This window comes from Salvelinus sp. IW2-2015, linkage group LG17 (genome assembly GCF_002910315.2).
Source record: "Salvelinus sp. IW2-2015 linkage group LG17, ASM291031v2, whole genome shotgun sequence".
Classification (NCBI taxonomy): Eukaryota; Metazoa; Chordata; class Actinopteri; order Salmoniformes; family Salmonidae; genus Salvelinus; species Salvelinus sp. IW2-2015.
This window is the reverse complement of record NC_036857.1, coordinates 30,407,581-30,427,030: the sequence shown is the minus strand read 5'-3', so window position 1 is coordinate 30,427,030 and position 19,450 is coordinate 30,407,581. Positions and strand designations below refer to the sequence as shown.

Sequence of the window (19,450 nt, the reverse complement as noted above, 5' to 3'; positions counted from 1 at the left end):
AGCAGGCTTGTGACCATAAACATGTCAAATCAGCAGAGCGAACATGTATATAACAGTAGTAAGAAAGAGGATTCTATATGCAACATTAGTAAGAGGATACAGTACAGAGGATACAGTACAGAGGATACAGATACAGAGGATACAGATACAGTACAGGTTCACAGTGAGAACAGTCGTATGCAAACAGCTCATATTTCCATAGAATAACTACAATGGAGAATCCCATTCAAATCAATGTTCCGACAATGCGTAGACTGGCAGCAATATTGAGTGTACCCATAGAAGAAAAACACAAAGTAGAAGCAGGAAGTGAATTTTTTCCCATGCAGCGTTGGGCTCAGCTGTGTGTTTCTCCTGTCTGACTGTCCTGTGTTTGACCTTGCTGGGGTAGGATGTCAGTCGCCTAATTATTTGATTATACGACACGGTGAACCATCAAATCCTGCTCACCAGACTTGAGGGTCTGGGTATGAGGGCACAGCGCTTTACTGGCTACAATCATACCTTACCAACCGGACCCACTACATCTCCCTCAATGGCCATACCTCTGACTCCGCTGCTGACACACAGGGTGTTCCCCAGGGCTCTGTGCTGGGTTCCCTACTCTGGTCAGATCCTCCGCCACTTCAATCTCGACTTCCACTCCTATGCCGACGACACCCAGATCTACCTGAGCACCAAATCCCTCCTCAACGCACCTCTGACCCACATTGAATCCTGCCACATTAAAAACCTGGATGCAACACAACTTCCTCAAGCTAAACAGCGACAAAACCAAACTCCTCCTCATAGGCACCAAAACCACACTCTGCAAAGTTGGCGACCTCACTCTCCCCATTGATGACACCATTGGTTCTCCCCCCTCCCCCTGCACGCAACCTTGGCGTACTCCTGGACTCCACCCTCTCCTTCGACCACAACATCCAACAAACTGTCAAATCCTCATTCTTCAAACCTTCCGTCCTGCAGCTGAAACCCTCATTCACACATTCATCAGCTCCTGTCTCAACTACTGCAACTCACTACTCTCCAGCATCAACGCACTACTCTCCAGCATCAACGCACTACTCTCCAGCATCAACTCACTACTCTCCAGCATCAACTCACTACTCTCCAGCATCAACTCAAGCTCCCGCCATCAGCTCCAAATGGTTCAGAACTCTGCAGCCCAACTCCTGGCAGCACATCACCCCCATCCTCTGTGAACTCCACTGGCTTCCTGTCTCCCGACGCATGAACTACAATATCCTTCTTCTGACCTACAAAGCCCTTCGTCACCTTGACCCCCTCCCTACCTCTCTGACCTTCTTCTCCCCTAGCACCCTACTCGCTCACTCCGTTCCACCACAGCAGGCCACCTTGCCGTTCCCAAGTGCAACACATCACAATCTTTTCCCTTCTTTAAGCCCCTCCCCCTTCTCTTTGTTACATGTTCTGTTTCTTCCTGTTGTTAGTCTGCCGCTGTCTTGTTTGGATCTCTGTTTTTTGTTTATTTTCGACAATTTTAAAGCAGCATTGGATCATTGAAAATAGAAGTCCAAAATATTATTATTATTATGATGCATTTCCCTGTGTTTACTAGGTCACTTGATCACTCTCCATCAGCATTTCCCTAAGTGACACACACACACACACACACACACACACACACAGGGAGGCTTTCCATCACCCACCCACACACACACACACACACACAACACACAAACACACCACACACACACACACACACACACACACACACCACACACACACGACACGCGGTGGCCAAAAGCACACACACACGACACACACATCCACAGCCCGCCGTGTGCCTTTCATTTTGACCCCAGAATTGATGACAACCAGGATTGTCCCAAGTAATGGCACAATCAACGACTCAAAACAACCCCCTCATCTCTTTTCTTCTCTCATGGAGATTGGACTTCTCATAGGGATCCTATAATTCCATATGTAATTCAATAGGAATTCCACCTTCCTTTCATATTTTTGAAGCTACATTTAGACCAGGGCTCTCCAACCCTGTTCCTGGACAACTACCTTCCTGTAGGTTTTCACTCCAACACCAGTTGTAACTAACCTGATTCAACTTGTCAACCAGCTAATTATTACAATCAGGTGCACTGGATTAGGGTTGGAGAGAGAATCTACGGGACAGAGATCCCTGATGTAGACAGTACTAAAACAGATAAAGACAGGAGGACAGATAGTTGGAAAGGTGGTTGTGGGGATTCAACCCATGATCTTCAGTGCTCTTTTGTATGCTTTGTGTCAGGAGTTTTACACAGCTACATCAATCTCTCTCCTCTCCTCTCGTTTCCTCTCCTCTCCTCATCTCATTGTCTTCTTGTCCCTTGCAGTCCCTCCTCAGTATCCCAGGCTCGCCGTTCCTGTCGAGGCACAACAGCAAGAGCAGCATCTTCAGCTTCAAGGGCCGCGGCAAGGACGTGGGCTCGGAGAACGAGTTCGCCGATGACGAGCATAGCACTGTGGAGGAGTGCGAGGAGAGGCGGGACTCCCTGTTCAGCCCGTACCGGCGGAGCAGCTACACGGGCTACCACCACGGCGGCGGGAAGAGGAACTCAACGGTGGACTGCAACGGCGTGGTGTCGCTGATCAGTCCGGGGACCGGCGGACGCCTTCTGCCTGAGGTGAAAATAGATAAGGCATCTGCTGACGACAGTGTAAGGAAGTCAATGAGTAACTCAGACCCGTCTCGTCTAGGCATGGCCCCCTCTTTCTCAACTTTCTCTCTTCCCTCACTTTCTTATTCTCTCTGTCTCTCTTCTCAACTTTTTTCTTTGCAAGTCCGTATGTCTGCGCTATCTGCGCTCGCCCTCCTCCACTGCTCCTAGTGTCTCGTGTATGATATGCTGCCCCCCAACCCAAAGAAGCAAAATAGAGAAACTTTAGTTTACTTTATTAGAAAAACATGTTCTTATTGTTACTTTATAACTGGGGTTTTCAGTGACTTCCAGCATACTGTTGTTTTATATCTCAACCTTTTCATTTTCTCACTCCAAACGGTGTTACATTACATTGACATTAAAGGGATAGTTTGAGATTTTGGCAACAAGGCCCTTGCTCCTGTAGACTTCCAGTCATTGCACTCATGCTAGTTAGTAATGGCTCCAGAAACTACCTTCAACTTCCTTCAAACTGCACACAGAGACATAATGGTATCCATGAGTTCATCTGACTCTGTGTAAGTAGAAAAAAAGGGCTTAATTGCCAAAATCTTTAACTATCCCTTTAACATTTGAGTCATTTAGCAAACTGTCTTATCTTAGAGCGACGTACAGTCAGTGCATTCACACTAAGATAGGTATAAACAACCACATATAACAGTCATTGTAAGTAAAAACCCTCTTCAAAATAGAGGAAATATTTCCTTCCTTTTCAAACAATCAACAGTGAGCAAACCAAAACAAAGAAAATGAAAAAACCAAACCAATCTTTCTCTCTTGCTAGTAAGCAGCATGGTAGTTTGACTTGCCCTTCTACCAGGTCTTGTACAATGTTTCTGAATTAGCCAGCATGATAACAACCAAACTAGTGGCTATGATGTCTATCCTATCCTCTCCTACTCTTTGACTTGGTGCATGCTCAATGCATGACGACTGGAACGACCGCAATCCGAATAGTGTTGCCCCTGTGTTCTCCTAGTGTTCTCCTACAGTAACCAGACTACTCTTCCCTCTATGTTCTCCTCAAATGCTACAGGATTTGTTACAGGACTTGAAGGTGATATTTCAGGGTCAAATAGAAAATGGATTACTATCAGATAGTGTGGAGTTCTGAGTATTGATGGGGTTAGGGACAGGATAATGCTTGGAAAGTAGAAAAAAGGCTGTGTCCGAAATCTTTCTTGCCTACTACTTAATAAAACAGCATACTGTGCACTAATCATACTACATACTATTTAGAACGTACTGTTTAGAATAAATGTATGCAGTAAGCAACAAATATCAACATACTAGGCTCACCCATACTGAGAAGGCGTCATCTAATGCACATTTGCGTTGTTTCCCGCCATTCCTTCATTTTGGTAGAGCGCGTCCTCTTATCTGATTATCAGCTGTTGTCAAACACACGTGGGTCTGAAAAGGCGCTTTTCTTCCTCAATAGTGTTGCCGCGAATTCTACTAGATAAAAGGCGAAATTAGTATGACATCCTGGCATTTAAACCATACAACATTTTCAAAATGTCACATACTTTAAAACATTCAATTTTCTTACACCCAATCAGCCTACTATTGAGAGCGCAAGTACGGGTATTCGGACATGGTCAAAGTGGCAGCATTGGAACATTTAGACAGGGGGACATTTAGTTAGAATGGGTGTGATGTAATGGTGGTTGGAACCTATTTTACAAGTTTCAGAGAATAGGTAAGTCACAACGTTAATACATACACACACAAATACAAAACACTTCCCTGCTCAATATCGGAATATTACATTCTTATTCAAGTATTATGTAACTGTCAAATATCCCCATACCACTGCTCCCATTCTGGCTGCGTATGACCTGCATGTTTCTAGACACAACATATTCTCAACATCTAGCAACAACAAGACAAATACAGTACTATCCGCTGTGCCAACCAAAGAATGACCAACCTCCAATATGGGCCTAACCCCTCCTTCCAATCCAGTGTTGTTACAAGTGCACATCCCTCCCTGGCCAGCGATGGCGCTGTGGGATGGTGTTCATGGTTTGACTACCATCAGTGCTTGATTCTTCTTCTTCCTCCTGGCAGCCCACTACTGAGGTTGAGGTGAAGAAGAAGCTGTCTGGTTCCCTGATGGTGTCTGTGGACCAGCTCAATACCTCCTTCGGAAGGAAAGAGCGGGCCAACAGTGTCATGAGCGTCATCACCAACACACTAGTGGAGGGTACTGTCCCTATACTATTCATACTATTAATTTCCCTACACTAACTAACTAGCTATTTCCATGCTCTTTTGTTTTCAGCTGACAGTGTAAACCAAAAAGTTTCAAATCTGATGTCGAAGAAAGGCAGATCGTACTTCCCGTAGTTTCTTAGTCAAAACAGGCTCTCACCTTTTTTGTTTGTTGGACGAACAGTTCTTTCGATTTCGCTATTTCCTTTTCTAACTGATTTAAGATGAGATACGATTTTTACGTTAAGACTTTATTGATCCCCAAACGGGATTCAACTGAGGTGCCCTTCTCTCTCGTTGGACGAAGAGTTCTACATCTCCTATATCTATATCTATATACACTACCGGTCTAACGTTTTAGAACACCTACTCATTCGAGAGTTTTTCTTTATTTGTACTATTTTCTACATTGTAGAATAATGGTGAAGACGTCAAAACTATGAAATAACACATATGGAATCACGTAGAAACTAAAAAAGTGTTAAACAAAGCAAATTATATTTTATATTTGAGATTCTTCAAATAGCCACCCTTTGCCTTGATGACAGCTTTGCACACTCTTGGCATTCTCTTAACCAGCTTCACCTGGAATGCTTTTCCAAAAGTCTTGAAGGAGTTCCCACATGTGCTCAGCATTTGTTAGCTGCTTTTCCTTCACTCTGTGGTCCGACTCATCCCAAACCATCTCAATTGGGTTGAGATCGGGGGATTGAGGAGGCCAGGTCATCTGATGCAGCACTCCATCACTCTCCTTCTTGGTCAAATAGCCCTTACACAGCCTGGAGGTGTGTTGGGTCATTGTCCTGTTGAAAAACAAATGATAGTCCTACCAGATGAATGCTGTTGTATCCATGCTGGTTAAGTGTGCCTTGAATTCTAAATAAATCACAGACAGTGTCACCAGTAAAGCACCCCCACACCATAACACCTCCTCCGCCATGCTTTACGGTGGGAAATACACATGCGAACATCATCCGTTCACCCATACCGCGTCTCACAAAGACACGGCTGTTGAAACCAAAAATCTCCAATTTGGACTCCAGACCAAATGACAAATTTTCCTTATTGACTGACCTTTATGTCTTAAAGTAATGATGATTTCTCTTTGTTTATTTGAGCTGTTCTTGCCATAATATGTACTTGGTATTTTGCCAAATAGGGCTATCTTCTGTATACGCCCCTATCTTGTCACAACACAACTGATTGGCTCAAACGCATTAAGAAGGAAAGAAATTCCACAAATTAACTTTTAACAAGGCACACCTGTTTATTGAAATGCATTCCAGGTGACTACCTCATGAAACTGGTTGAGAGAATGCCAAGAGTGTGCAAAGCTGTCAAGGCAAAGGGTGGCTATTTGAAGAATCTCAAAATACAACATATATTTTGATTTGTTTAACACTTTTTTGGTTACTACATGATTCCATATGTGTTATTTCATAGTTTTGTTGTCTTCACTATTATTCTACAATGTAGAGAATATTACAAATAAAGAAAAACACTTGTATGAGTAGGTGTTCTAAAACTATTGCTTGTCATTCTTGTACTTACAGACAATGCATGACATACATATTATTATTACATAAACAGGACATATTATTATTATTTTATAACATGTATCTCTGTTTTCTTTCAAATACTTTGAGTGTTTCCTTAAGGATGGCTGTAGCGCCAGGTGGGCAGGGACAGGATTTGCGCTGTTGGAGACTATTCTATTATTTGGATTTTTGATATATTCCTTTCCTGGCGTGGTCTCTTAATCAATTTTCTCAGAACTGGAGGAGTCTCAGCGTAGTTGTCCACCTTGCTGGTATAAGTTCTCCAACATCTTCCTCATCTGGGAGTGTTGTCCCATCTGGCTGAAGATCAAGGAGATTGTCAACCTGATCGTCATGGACCCTTTCGTGGACCTGGCCATCACCATCTGTATCGTCCTCAACACCCTCTTCATGGCCATGGAGCACTACCCCATGACCCCGCACTTTGAGGAGGTGCTGTCTGTGGGAAACCTGGTGAGGATCTCTTTTTTTTGGTGATATTTAACAGCCGTTATAAGCTGGCACTTATAGAGGCATTTTTTTAACCTCATATTCACATGTAGACACTGGTATGGCGCTGTAGATGATGAATATGAGGTTACAAAAGTGGTAAAGTGCCACTTTAAAAAGTACTTTAAGCTGGTACTTTAAGTTAGTACTTACCTAGTATTTGTATGGTATTAACTTAGAAAGTATACGGTAACATTAGACACTTTCTAGTATTTAGCTCATATAATTCAACCCACTTGATAGGACAGTCAGTAGAGGGGACGGGAAAGACAGGAGGAGAGTGTGTGTGTCAGACAGATTCATATGTGTGCACCTGGGGGCGGCGACACTAACTGCAAGCTAGACCACGATGTGACCACCCCAGGCCTCTCTCTCTCTCTCTCAACTCTCTGTCTCGTTTCCATTGTATATCCCATCATTGATAGTGGGTTCATTAAAAAACTGAACAGAATCTGGCATTTGATCGTTATCTCGTCCTTGTCGTGGTGCGTTGACAATGACATCTCCTCTTATAAGATCTATTCGCTTGTCGTCTGCTGAGAGAGCTGTGTTATTTTGGTACACATAATTGGCAGTTCTTTCATTGGCTATTCAAAGCTAAATGAAAACGTTCCCGGACCCCCTACCTACAGTGTCCCTGTATCTATACACATCTTCCTTGTGTCTTTCTCCTCTCTGCTCCTCTCCTTCTCTCCTTCTCTCCCCCCTCCTCTCTCCCCATTTCTTACATGGGGCTGGTCTGTATACTGTAGGAGTCTCTCTCTGTACTTTTTCCTTCCTCTCAACCCCCCCCTCTTATCATATGATTCTTCTGTGCTGCTATTTCCTTGTCCCAGGCAGAAATCTGCTTCACGCTGCCTGCTCTGTCTCTGTGCTGCATGCCAGGCTGGTGGGTGGCCCACATTAATATTTGATGCTGCCTGATCGATGAGCTCCCCTAAAATGGTGCCTGAAGAACGGCTCTTTTTTTCTGAAATCCCAACCTGGCCCTTTTTACAATTAGCATTTCTACAGAAACTGAGTCAAATTCCTGAGCTGCACATACGGTTTCAGCATATTGCTTAGGGCCTTAAGCCTACTAGCTAATGCAAGCTAAAGCAACTAGCTGATGCTGTTATCATGGATGCTATTAGAATTTCCACAGAAACACAGTAAAAGTAGAGCTGATGCACATAGGATTTCACTGTCTAGTTAGCATGTTAGCTAAAGCTACTAGTTCATGTTGTTAGCATGGATAGCATATCAGTAGAACACAGTCTCTCTTTCTGTGGTATGGTTATGATATTGATATTAGCGGTTTGATCAATTTACAGCAGCTGGAAAATGTATCACTTTCCGTAAATTGTGAGATCAGTCTTTTACATATTAGACCAGTGTGTGTTTGTTGTGAAATTATTTGTGATATTCAGCATCGGGCAGTGTGTGTGTTCTGTTAGAGGTATTTTCATTCATGGGTTGGGTATAACCTTGAAGCATGAGTCATCTTCACACACACAAATGCTCTCACGCACGCACGCACGCACGCACACACACACACACACACACACACACACAAACACTGCCCGGCCACGCCTTGACACCCAGGGTGTTACATCAGCTGACTCCATGATTAACTATGACATTCAGCCATTCATTAGACTCATTAGCAGAACACAGAGGTGTCACAATGGCCTTACTGACTTCAGAGCAGCTGTAAGGGATGGAGAGTAAGGATTTTGAGCACTGACTAGCCGGGCTAGTAAACCACAATTTCTACTAGCTTAGGTGACATTCTGCTAGCCAAATGTCTGTCCTGTGATGAAAATGTCACTGTCCTAAGGGAGCTAGTTTTGCACATTTTGAATGTGAAGGCAGCCTACACAAGGGTCATCTTTAGACAGAGAAACACACGCCATCGAGACATTGGAAATGCATTCAAAGAGACTCCAGAAAGCGTTCTTGAATCTTAATTGAGGTAAGTGCTAGCCTCTTGCTAGTGGGCTAATCTTAATTTCCATCTAAGGTAGTGCTCACCGCTAACTTTTTAAAAGAATTATAGTACCAGGTCCTACAGTACGTCTGACCTCTCTTTGTCACTTTGAAAGGTAAATGTTTCCATAGCAGTTACTCTAGCTGACCTCTGACCTCTATTTGTCCCTGCCAGGTGTTCACAGGGATCTTTGCTGTGGAGATGTTTGCCAAGCTGGTTGCCATGGATCCCTACTACTACTTCCAGGAAGGGTGGAACTGCTTTGACGGCTTCATTGTGACCCTATCGTTAGTGGAGCTGGCATTGGCTGACGTGGAGGGGCTGTCCGTGCTCAGATCATTCCGATTGGTAATCTCTCTTTTAGCCCCGCCCTCCCCCCAAATGTACGTGTCTGTCAGTTGTGTACACCAATCATATCAATTCCACAGCGTGCATTGATTCACGTGCTGAATGATTACATGGTGTTGCTCAACTACAGCACTGTCTGTTGTAGTGATACATTTACTTGTATGCAATACAACTTACTGTATATACTGCCTTACTAGTCTGTGTACTGCTAGTTTTCATAATTACTGCTTCTGCTCTATCAATTACCCTACCAATACCCCAAGAGCCATTACCGCAACCAGAACTATTGATCACTCAAACCCCAGCTGCTAATGAGTATTTTCCTCTCTCCCTTCTTCCATCATTCTCACATCCTCTCTTCCTCCCTGTCTCTCTCTTCCTCCCTCCCCTCTCCATCAGCTAAGAGTGTTTAAACTGGCCAAGTCGTGGCCCACACTCAACATGCTGATCAAGATCATCGGTAACTCTGTTGGCGCCCTGGGAAACCTGACCCTCGTCTTAGCGCTCATCGTCTTCATCTTTGCCGTGGTCGGCATGCAGCTGTTCGGCAAGAACTACAAGGACTGTGTGTGTAAGATCGCCCTGGACTGTAAGCTGCCCCGCTGGCACATGCACGACTTCTTCCACTCGTTCCTGATGGTGTTCCGGGTGCTGTGCGGGGAGTGGATCGAGACCATGTGGGACTGTATGGAGGTGGCCGGACAGGGCATGTGTCTCATCGTCTTCATGATGGTCATGGTTATCGGGAACTTGGTGGTAAGTGTCCCCAGAGTGTATCTTTGTATACAATACTAGCCTTCCTGATGGTCCTCAAACCCCAGTCGCCATAACCGAAGGCGGTGACCGTAATCACTGGCCCAAGAAACGTAACTCTCTGGGAGCAGTTTGCCGTCTTATGAACGGCAGGTTCGTTACACGACACATACCAGGTCCCATGTGTACACACATCTCCGTTGGCCATGCCAGATCCACCCTCACGTCTGACCCAGTGTGTGCCTGATTCTCCTCCCTGTAGGTGTTGAACCTTTTCCTTGCCTTGCTGCTGTCCTCGTTCAGCGCAGACAACTTAGCCGCAACAGACGACGACGGAGAGATGAACAACCTTCAGATCTCCGTCATCCGCATCAAGAAGGGCGTGGCCTGGTTCAAGATCAAGCTGGCAGAGTTGGTGCTCAGCTTGACCAAGAAGCCGCCGGCGGAGGATGAACAGAAACCTTTAGACGACATGTACAACAAGAAGCTGAACTGTATCGCCAACCACAGTGGTGTGGATATCAACCGCGACCTGGACTACACCAAGAATGGTAACGGCACCACTAGTGGTATAGGGAGCAGCGTCGGGAAGTACATGATCGACGAGGACCACATGTCCTTCATCCATAATCCGAACCTGACCGTGTGCGTTCCCATCGCGGTCGGAGAGTCCGACTTCGAGAACCTCAACACCGAGGACTTCAGTAGCGAGTCGGAGAACGAGAACAGCAAAGAGGTGCGTGAACAGAGAGTTAGTTAGCCAATTGTTTAATGAATATGTTGTCATGAGAACCTGGTACATCCATATGGCTCTGATGAAAAGTAGTGCATGACCAGGAATAGGGTGCCATTTTAGATACACCCATAGTTTGTCTCTTGATAATGATGTTGTTGTAATGTTGCAGGAGGTCATTTGAGGATTATGTTGTAGTAATGTTGTGGTATTTTTGCAGGGGGTAAGTAATGTTGTGGTTATGTTGTAATGTTGCAGCGATGTAGTTATGTTGCATGGGGGTAATGTTGTAGTCACCAAATGGCGTGGTTATGTTGTAGTAATGCTGTGGTAATGTTGTATCAATGTTGTGGTAATGTTGTAGTAATGCTTTGGTAATGTTGCGGTAATCTTATTGTAATGTTGTGGGTAATGTTGTAGTAATGCTTTGGTAATGTTGCGGTAATCTTATTGTAATGTTGTGGTATGTTGTATTAATTGTTGTGGTAATGCTGTAGTAATGCTTTGGTAATGTTGCGGTAATCTTATTGTAATGTTGTGGTAATGTTGTAGTAATGCTTTGGTAATGTTGCGGTAATCTTATTGTAATTTGTGGTAATGTTGTATTAAATGTTGTGGTAATGCTGTAGTAATGCTTTGGTAATGTTGCAGTAATCTTATTGTAATGTTGTGGTAATGTTGTAGTAATGCTTTGGTAATGTTGCGGTAATCTTATTGTAATGTTGTGGTAATGTTGTATTAATGCTTTGGTAATGCTGAGGTAATCGTATTGTAATGTTGCGGTGATGTTGTAGTAATGTTGTAGTGATGCATTACTCCATGGTTGTTGTTTTGTGGTCTCCTGGCTGTAAAGCATGGGTGTGGTCACCAGTGTAACATTAGTTTCCACTGCCCAAGGCTCTTATGTAAGTCCATTACTCATATATACACACACTCATATAGTAATGGCTACAGCCGTGGATGAAATGGATATCTGCTGACTGGTGTTTGTTTCTTTCTTAAAACGTCGCCAATACATTTAGCAGTATGGCTGGAGTGGATGGTTATTTGATATTCCACCCCTGTAGGCTACAGTACGTCTTAAATCTGTGGCATATCATCATGTTAGGAATTGCAGTCAGCTGCTGTGGTTTTTATATTTACAGTTAAGTCTCATCGTTTGCTTATTATTACGGTAGTTTAGCGTTTAAAGTCAACTTGAATCGTTCATTGGAGGCTCTCGTTTAAAATCTAGCGCTCTCTGATGTAATGTAAAGTCCAGGTGAATTACAACCAGGTCATTGGTACTCTGCTAGTCATGGCATGTGTTTACTCAAGGTCAATTAGAACACGTCGAGTATGACAGATCACACACTCCGCATGTAGACATGGGTAGACGCAGCTCATTATGTGTATGACCAGAATGTATCTTAGCCCCAGGACTATGTCTACATCTTCTTCTTCTTCATCATCCTTTCATTTCTGTATCGTCATCTGTCTGTCTACCTATATGAAGCCTCAGGGAGGTAGCTATTTATACATTGAGACAGGAAGTGAGACCCACTGCAATGCACGCAGCAGTATGTATGAATGGCTGTGAGAGAGGCTTCGCCGTTGGTCATGTCTCTCTCTCTCTTGTCTGTCTCTCTCTGTGTACCAATAACCCAAGAGCCGTTGCTGCCGACAGGGCTATTGATCAGTCAACCTGCTGCTGCTGATGTATTTCCTCTGTCCCTTGTCCTGTCATTCTCACGTCCTCTCTGTGTGTTTTGTGTCTGTGTGTATCTCTGGCGCTCGCTCTCTGTCCCTCTCTCTCGCTCTGCGTCTGTCTGTATCTCTGTGCGTGTGTGTGCATCTCTGTCTGTGTGTGTAGCTGGACGACACCAGCTCATCGGAGGGCAGCACCATAGACATCAAGCCTGATGTGGAGGTGGAGGCGGTGGTGGTGGAGGCTGTGGAAGAGTACCTAGACCCAGAAAACTGTTGGACACCTGGTAGGACTGCACGCTTGCTCTTCCTTAGCCCCGCCCTCCGTGCCCCGCCCCTCCCTGCTCCCCACTCTGAACCACTCCTTGCCCTCCTGCCCTAAACCACTCCTTGACACTCCCTTGCACCCTGTGCCCCTCCCTGCCCTGCCCTCTCCTCCCAGTTTGTAATTCGTACATTCTTTTCAATGTTTTAGTTAACGGTATGATGTTGTGTGTTTGCTCCTGTCCCCTTCCGTACAGAGTGTATTATCAAGTACCTCGCATGCTGGACGTGCCTATCACTCACGGGTGGGGAAAATATTGGTGGTTCCTGAGAAAGACATGCTATCTAATTGTGGAGCATAACTGGTTCGAAACCGTCATTATCTTTATGATCCTACTCAGTAGTGGGGCCCTGGTAAGTCACAGTGTGGAACGTTAACACACACACAAAAAAAATGCATGTTCACAACACAGTGAGACAGAGAGGCTTTGGTCAAATTTGTGCGCTAGAGAATAGGTTAGGGTGTCCATTTCAGACGCAGAAAGGAGGTCGAGTTGTGAGTGGAGAAGGTTGGCTATTTAAGGGCTGTGTCTCTCTCTGCCTGGCTATGAGGACATAGGACAAAACATGGGAGTGGTGCAGTCAGCAGGCCCAGTCACTGAAAGGGTGGGGGGGTGGGGCCAAGCAGAAGCATCACAGCCAGTCACTGTACTAAGAAGGGTGGGGATGGGCCGGGCAGGAGCATCTCAGCCAGTCACTGTTCTAAGGAGGGTGGGGGTAGGGGCCAGGCAGGAGCATTCAGGCCAGTCACTGTACAAGAGAAGGGTTGGGGTAGGGGCAGGCAGGAGCATCTCAGCAGTCACTGTACTAAGGAGGGTGTGGGTAGGGGCCAGGCAGGAGCATCTCAGTCAGTCACTGTTCTAAGGAGGGTAGGGGGATGGACCCGGAAGGAGCATCTCAGCAGTCACTGTACTAAGAAGGGTTGGGGTAGGGGCCAGGCAGGAGGCATCTCAGCCAGTCACTGTACTAATGTGGGGGGTAGGGGCCAGGCAGGAGCATCTCAGCCAGTCACTGTACTAAGGTGGGGGGAGGGGCCAGGCAGGAGCATCTCAGCCAGTCACTGTACTAAGACGGGTGGGGGTGATGGGGCCAGGTAGGAGCATCTCAGCCAGTCACTGTACTAAGAAGGTTTGGGGTAGGGGCCAGGCAGGAGCATCTCAGCCAGTCACTGTTCTAAGGAGGGTGGGGGTAGGGGCCAGGCAGGAGCATCTCAGCCAGTCACTGTTCTAAAGGAGGGTGGGGGGTTGGGCCAGGCAGGAGCATCTCAGCCAGTCACTGTACTAAGGAGGGTGGGGGAGGGGCCAGGCAGGAGCATCTCAGCCAGTCACTGTACTAAGGAGGGTGGGGGGAGGGGCCAGGCAGGATTATCTCAGCCAGTCACTGTACTAAGGTGGGGGAGGGCGCAGGCAGGAGCATCTCAGCCAGTCACTGTTCTAAAGGAGAGTGGGGGTAGGGGCCAGGCAGGAGCATCTCAGCAGTCACTGTTCTAAGGAGGGTGGGGGTAGGGGCCAGGCAGGAGCATCTCAGCAGTCACTGTTCTAAGGAGGGTGGGGGGTTGGGCCAGGCAGGAGCATCTCAGCCAGTCACTGTTCTAAGGAGGGTGGGGGGTTGGGCCAGGCAGGAGCATCTCAGCCAGTCACTGTACTAAAGGAGGGTGGGGGGAGGGCCTAAGGCAGGATTATCTCAGCCAGTCCTGTACTAAGGTGGGGGGAGGGGCCAGGCAGGAGCATCTCAGCCAGTCACTGTTCTAAGGAGTAGTGGGGGGAGGGGCCAGGCAGGAGCATCTCAGCCAGTCACTGTACTAAGAAGAGTGGGGGGGAGGGTCCAGACAGGAGCATCTCAGCCAGTCACTGTTCTAAGAAGGGTGGGGGGAGGGTCCAGGCAGGAGCATCAGAGCAGAGCCTGACTGAGTCGGTGTCCCAAATGGCAGTCTATTCCCTTTATAGTGCCCTAATTTAGACCAGAAGCAGTGCACTACTTAGGGAATAGGCTGCCATTTGAGACACATATGGACTCTCTCTGTGATTAATGGACTGTACCATTTATCTGAGAGGGGATCTAATGGACTGTGTGATTTATCAGATAGGATAGGCGGGGGGAATCTATTTCTGGTGCCAAGGGAGCTATGTCCTCAGGCATGACGTCAAATCAGCAGGAATGGAATAGTGCAATCAATGCTACATTTTTCCTGGGAATTTAAAAAAAATGTTTTGTCGTGATTGAGCAACAGAACCGTTGTTGTATACATTTTCATCACTTTTTATGTAAATAGTCTGTTGACTTTATTGTGTTTCTAATCCTCCATGATTTATTATATATTCATTGTTGTACTTATTTGGCTGAGGCAAATTTATAGGCTATGTATTTAAAATCGATCAATAAATTCATCAATCACAGAGCGTGTTCATTTACCCCCCAATTCAGCTGAAGCTAACCGTGTATGTGCTTCCCCCCCACCAGGCTTTTGAGGATGTGTACATCCAGCAGAGGAAGACKATCAGGACCATCTTGGAATACGCCGACAGTGTGTTCACATACATCTTTATCCTAGAGATGTTGCTCAAGTGGGTCGCCTACGGATTCCACAAGTACTTCACCAACGCCTGGTGCTGGCTCGACTTCTTCATTGTCGATGTAAGTAACATTTTCTGGTTCTGTACGGTAGATTTGGTAGCCATTTTGTATAGGCAGGATAGGAGGCTAGGACCATAGAAATAGAATTGACTTGAATAGGGAGGCCCATTCTAGGAATTCTATTTCTATGGCAACCACACTCTGTTGAAGCAACATACTATACTGTGTACATTCTAAAACACTGCCTGTCATGTAGAGTTATGGTGAAAAACACACATTTTTATGTAAAAATAGATATATTCCATATATTATATATAGGGCCTAAGGCGTGCGTTCAGTCACACAGTACACTGTTAAAGTAGCTGTCCAGTGTTTCCAGATCTCTATGAAATATGATCTATAATTAATTACAATATGAGTGAAATAGTTTTCCTTACAATTTTTTTAAATTAAGTATGTTAAAAAGAAGCTTTTCTGTGTTTGAATGGTGTGGGCGTACACCAACAACAGAATGGTGTGGGCGTATACCTGTCAATAAATAAATGTTTTTTATGACAAGCTAACAGGTGATTGGCCAGTTCAGCCAATGAGACGTCTCAGACAAAAACATTACTGTATGTCATACTCTATGAGGAAATAGAAAACATTTTTTAAACGGTCTGTTTGTCATACAAGTTTGAGTTTTTTTCCTCTAATTTATGCTTTGGCAACAAATATGAGTATAGGACGAGTCAACATCTCGATTTGAGTATGAGTTAACAGATGATGTGTTTTTAAAAGTGAGATTATCACTGGACAATTACTTTAAGTTATCCCTTATATAGGTATTCGGTACAGTGATTCCTAACATAGGCTTCTGTCTAACAGGGTGTGGTGTGGTATGGTAGGGTTGGGAGGATAGATAGATAGAGTAGTAAACGAACAGCAACTTCATGTTACGCAATGGGTGAGAAGACATGATGATATTCACATTAACAGAAAGTGTAGGATACATCAATCTTACAATATCCAATATCCATATCCCAAGAGAACATGGAAATGTTTACTATACCATGAGTTAGTCCATCAATTTTAAGTGAATCTATGTCTCTCACCACTTGCATCTCCATGAAGCAATTTCTCTCTCTCTCTGTTTACTTGGTTTCTTGTCAATCTGCAATGCTTGAATATGAACGGCAATTCTCTGTTTGTGAGTTTGGCTATTATGTACCTTCGTGTGCGATGAAGCAAGGAATTGTGCGCTCTCTGTTTCCCATCATGTGCAAATGGAAACCAATTCTATTGTTTTAGGACATAACAGCGGTAAGAAAAATGATTCAAATTTGATGACAATGATATTGGAATGTGAATGCTGGTAGCTAAGCAGCAGCACACATTGGAATCAATCAGCCAATCAATAACCAGGATTATTGATCAACATATTCAAGCAATGCTCAGCAACAACAGGGTGTGCGTCTTCTACTGTCTTCTACCGTGTCTCTACTGTGTCCTCTGCTGTGTCTCTGACCTGTCTACAGTGTAATCTACTGTATGTCTTAATGTACTGGATGTCTTTTATATCTCTGTGTTATTGCTCATTCTCTGCCCCTTCTGTGACACAACTCTTGACAGTCTTTGGAACAGTGGAATTTCTTTAATTCCGTTATTTAATTCTAAGTTGATTAATTCATTCTAAATTAATCCAGGACCATTGAATTGATTAGTTATGGGAATGATAATTCACGGTTGGTTGCTTTAACAGTAATATATATATATATATATAAACAGGCAGAGAAATTCCTTCAGACTTGAAAGTTGACGCCTCAGCAAGGGGCATTGAGTAATGTCATGTTGCATAGATATGATCCCCTGACTGAACTGTATCTGTGGTGTGGAAATCCTGCTTGGATGGTCAGATTTGGCCAATGACCTTGGTTATTACCTTGTCATTGGAACGATGAAGAAGCTCTCTTCTGTGTGTTTTTGAATTCTTACCTCTGTCCTTGAACTAACCACCTCTCAACAGTCGCCGACACACTGTTTGTATGGTCCAGCCCAAGCCATCTTTGTCTGACAGGAGTTCTATCTAACCCCTAATGGTTGGAGGTTAGATATGATCAGTGGAGGCTGGTGAGGGGAGGACGGCTCATAGTAATAGCTGGAATGGAATGGTATCAAACACATTGATGGAATACGTGTTTGATACCATTCCGTTCCAACCATTACCGTGAGCCCGTTCTCCAATTTAAAGTGACACCAGCCGCCACTGGAGATGATACAGTATGAGAATGTGACTGTTGACCCCATAGAGATCCTGTGATTCTCTATGTATTTCCGTGGTTGACCCTTCTATTCTTAAACACCGAACAAACACTGCTGAGACGCACCGAAAAGACAACCGGCGAAAAGCAGCGGGTGGCCGTGCACTGTTAGCAAACACCTGCTGGGTGTCAACGAACGCTGGTGATACAATATGTAGACTCGAAATGAACAGAGAATGACGGCCGCCCGCTGTTTTTAGCTGTTGGTAGTCATGGTGTGTTTTGGCCTTTACGGTCCCAGTATGCTTGACTTTACAATAGGCTGTATTGATTGGCATCAGCCATTGTCAGAGTTGAAGGCATGTTATACCGATCTCATTTTAGTACAGTTACTTCCTTTTCATGCCTTTAAAATGACATTGTTACACAGTAATTCCCTAAGGAATAATCAACTTGAATTAATTACAGTCTTTTTGCTAACTATTTTCAGTCATTGTTAATGTCAAACATGTTCCAGATATGGTGCTGTTTTATGTACAGTAGTAACTGCAGTAGAATATAGTTAACACTAACCTAAAACATACCGTAGCTTACAAAACAATCATGTAAAACACAAGACACCTTACCTTCAGTGTTGATTCTGGTAGAACAAATTCTACCTAAATCTAATTGAAGTCCTATATGTACCCCACAGAGTTAGTGTCCCCTCTATGGACTGACTGACTCCAATGTAACCCACGACCCAGAGCCATTGATATACACTACAATATAGTTAGGTGGTGAGTTTGGTGCCACTACGGGGTTCTATCAGAACACTTCACCAAACTCTGTATATTGATGGCTCTACCACGCCCCTCCCCACCCCCATCTTTACCCACAACCCTCGGCTTCAGCCCGAGCCAACAGGGTTGTGATGCACAGAGCTGCAGTGTGTTCATTGTTGCGGTGTGAACCAACACTTGGGAGGATGGCCGTACTGTACTACGACCGTACAGTGGCCTACATTTCCCAAGATGCACTTGGGATGGTCGTATGGTACGGGGGCCGACAATCCCCTCCCAAGCTGTCAATGTTTGACAACAAAGTGTGACATACCCCCACCCCCTCTCCTCCCTCGACCCAACCCCCACCCCCCTCCCGTCCTCCTTAAAGTCTTACGCTTCCTCTTACCCCAGGAATGTTGTGAGTGACCTTTGACCTTGTGCTGAGGTGATGATGTAATGATGGTGGCAGCCAGTTGGTAAGTTTGGTCCTCCAGACTGGCAAACAAGCAGTCAGTCCCTCTTATAATGCTGCTGTGCCTCACCGAGTCTAGGTCGTCCTGGGTAGTCCGTCTGTTTGTGGCCTGTCTGTGACTCTACTGTCTGTCATTGTCACTGTGATGTCTGTGGTTTGGTTTGGAATTAACCACGTTGTCACTCTGTGGGCACCATCAGAAGGGGGACACCATCATTGCTTAAGTTTATACGAGCATGAATTACTCTCTGTGTGTGTGTGTGTTTATCTGTTCCACATACCTTTTGTGTTTTGATATATTTCTGTTGAGTTATATTTTCATTGGCCTCTCTGGTTCTTGATTTTGTATTTTAGAAATGTGAATAGCAAATGTGATACAGTAGAATTACTATGAGAAGACAGAATAACTTACTGAACCCTTGCTTTGTTAAGCCATACATTACTTACAATATACCTCTAGTCTATTTGGTCCAAAAGTTGAAGAATTGATTTTTATCAAATCAGTTGCTTTACATTGTTGAGAAAACAGTCATTTTCAGTACACCGCTATCTTAATGACACTTCCTAATAATACAGTACAGTATTTCTTTGGGTACCCACATTTTTATGCAGGACTCAGTACTCTTCAATTACATAGC

The 19,450-nt window shown here is 44.8% G+C and overlaps 1 protein-coding gene across 1 annotated transcript in view; it reads left to right on the top strand.

Moving 5' to 3' along the window:
• The window catches only part of LOC111977092 (sodium channel protein type 8 subunit alpha-like), a 62,408-nt gene that overhangs the window by 25,217 nt on the left and 17,741 nt on the right, over nt 1–19,450 (top strand). The window contains 11 exon segments of the mRNA XM_070448079.1: nt 2,358–2,681; nt 3,721–3,741; nt 4,758–4,893; nt 6,675–6,913; nt 9,093–9,266; nt 9,666–10,022; nt 10,282–10,755; nt 12,605–12,725; nt 12,960–12,985; nt 12,988–13,116; nt 15,223–15,396. Of these exon segments, the coding sequence (XP_070304180.1) occupies nt 2,358–2,681; nt 3,721–3,741; nt 4,758–4,893; nt 6,675–6,913; nt 9,093–9,266; nt 9,666–10,022; nt 10,282–10,755; nt 12,605–12,725; nt 12,960–12,985; nt 12,988–13,116; nt 15,223–15,396 (2,175 nt within the window).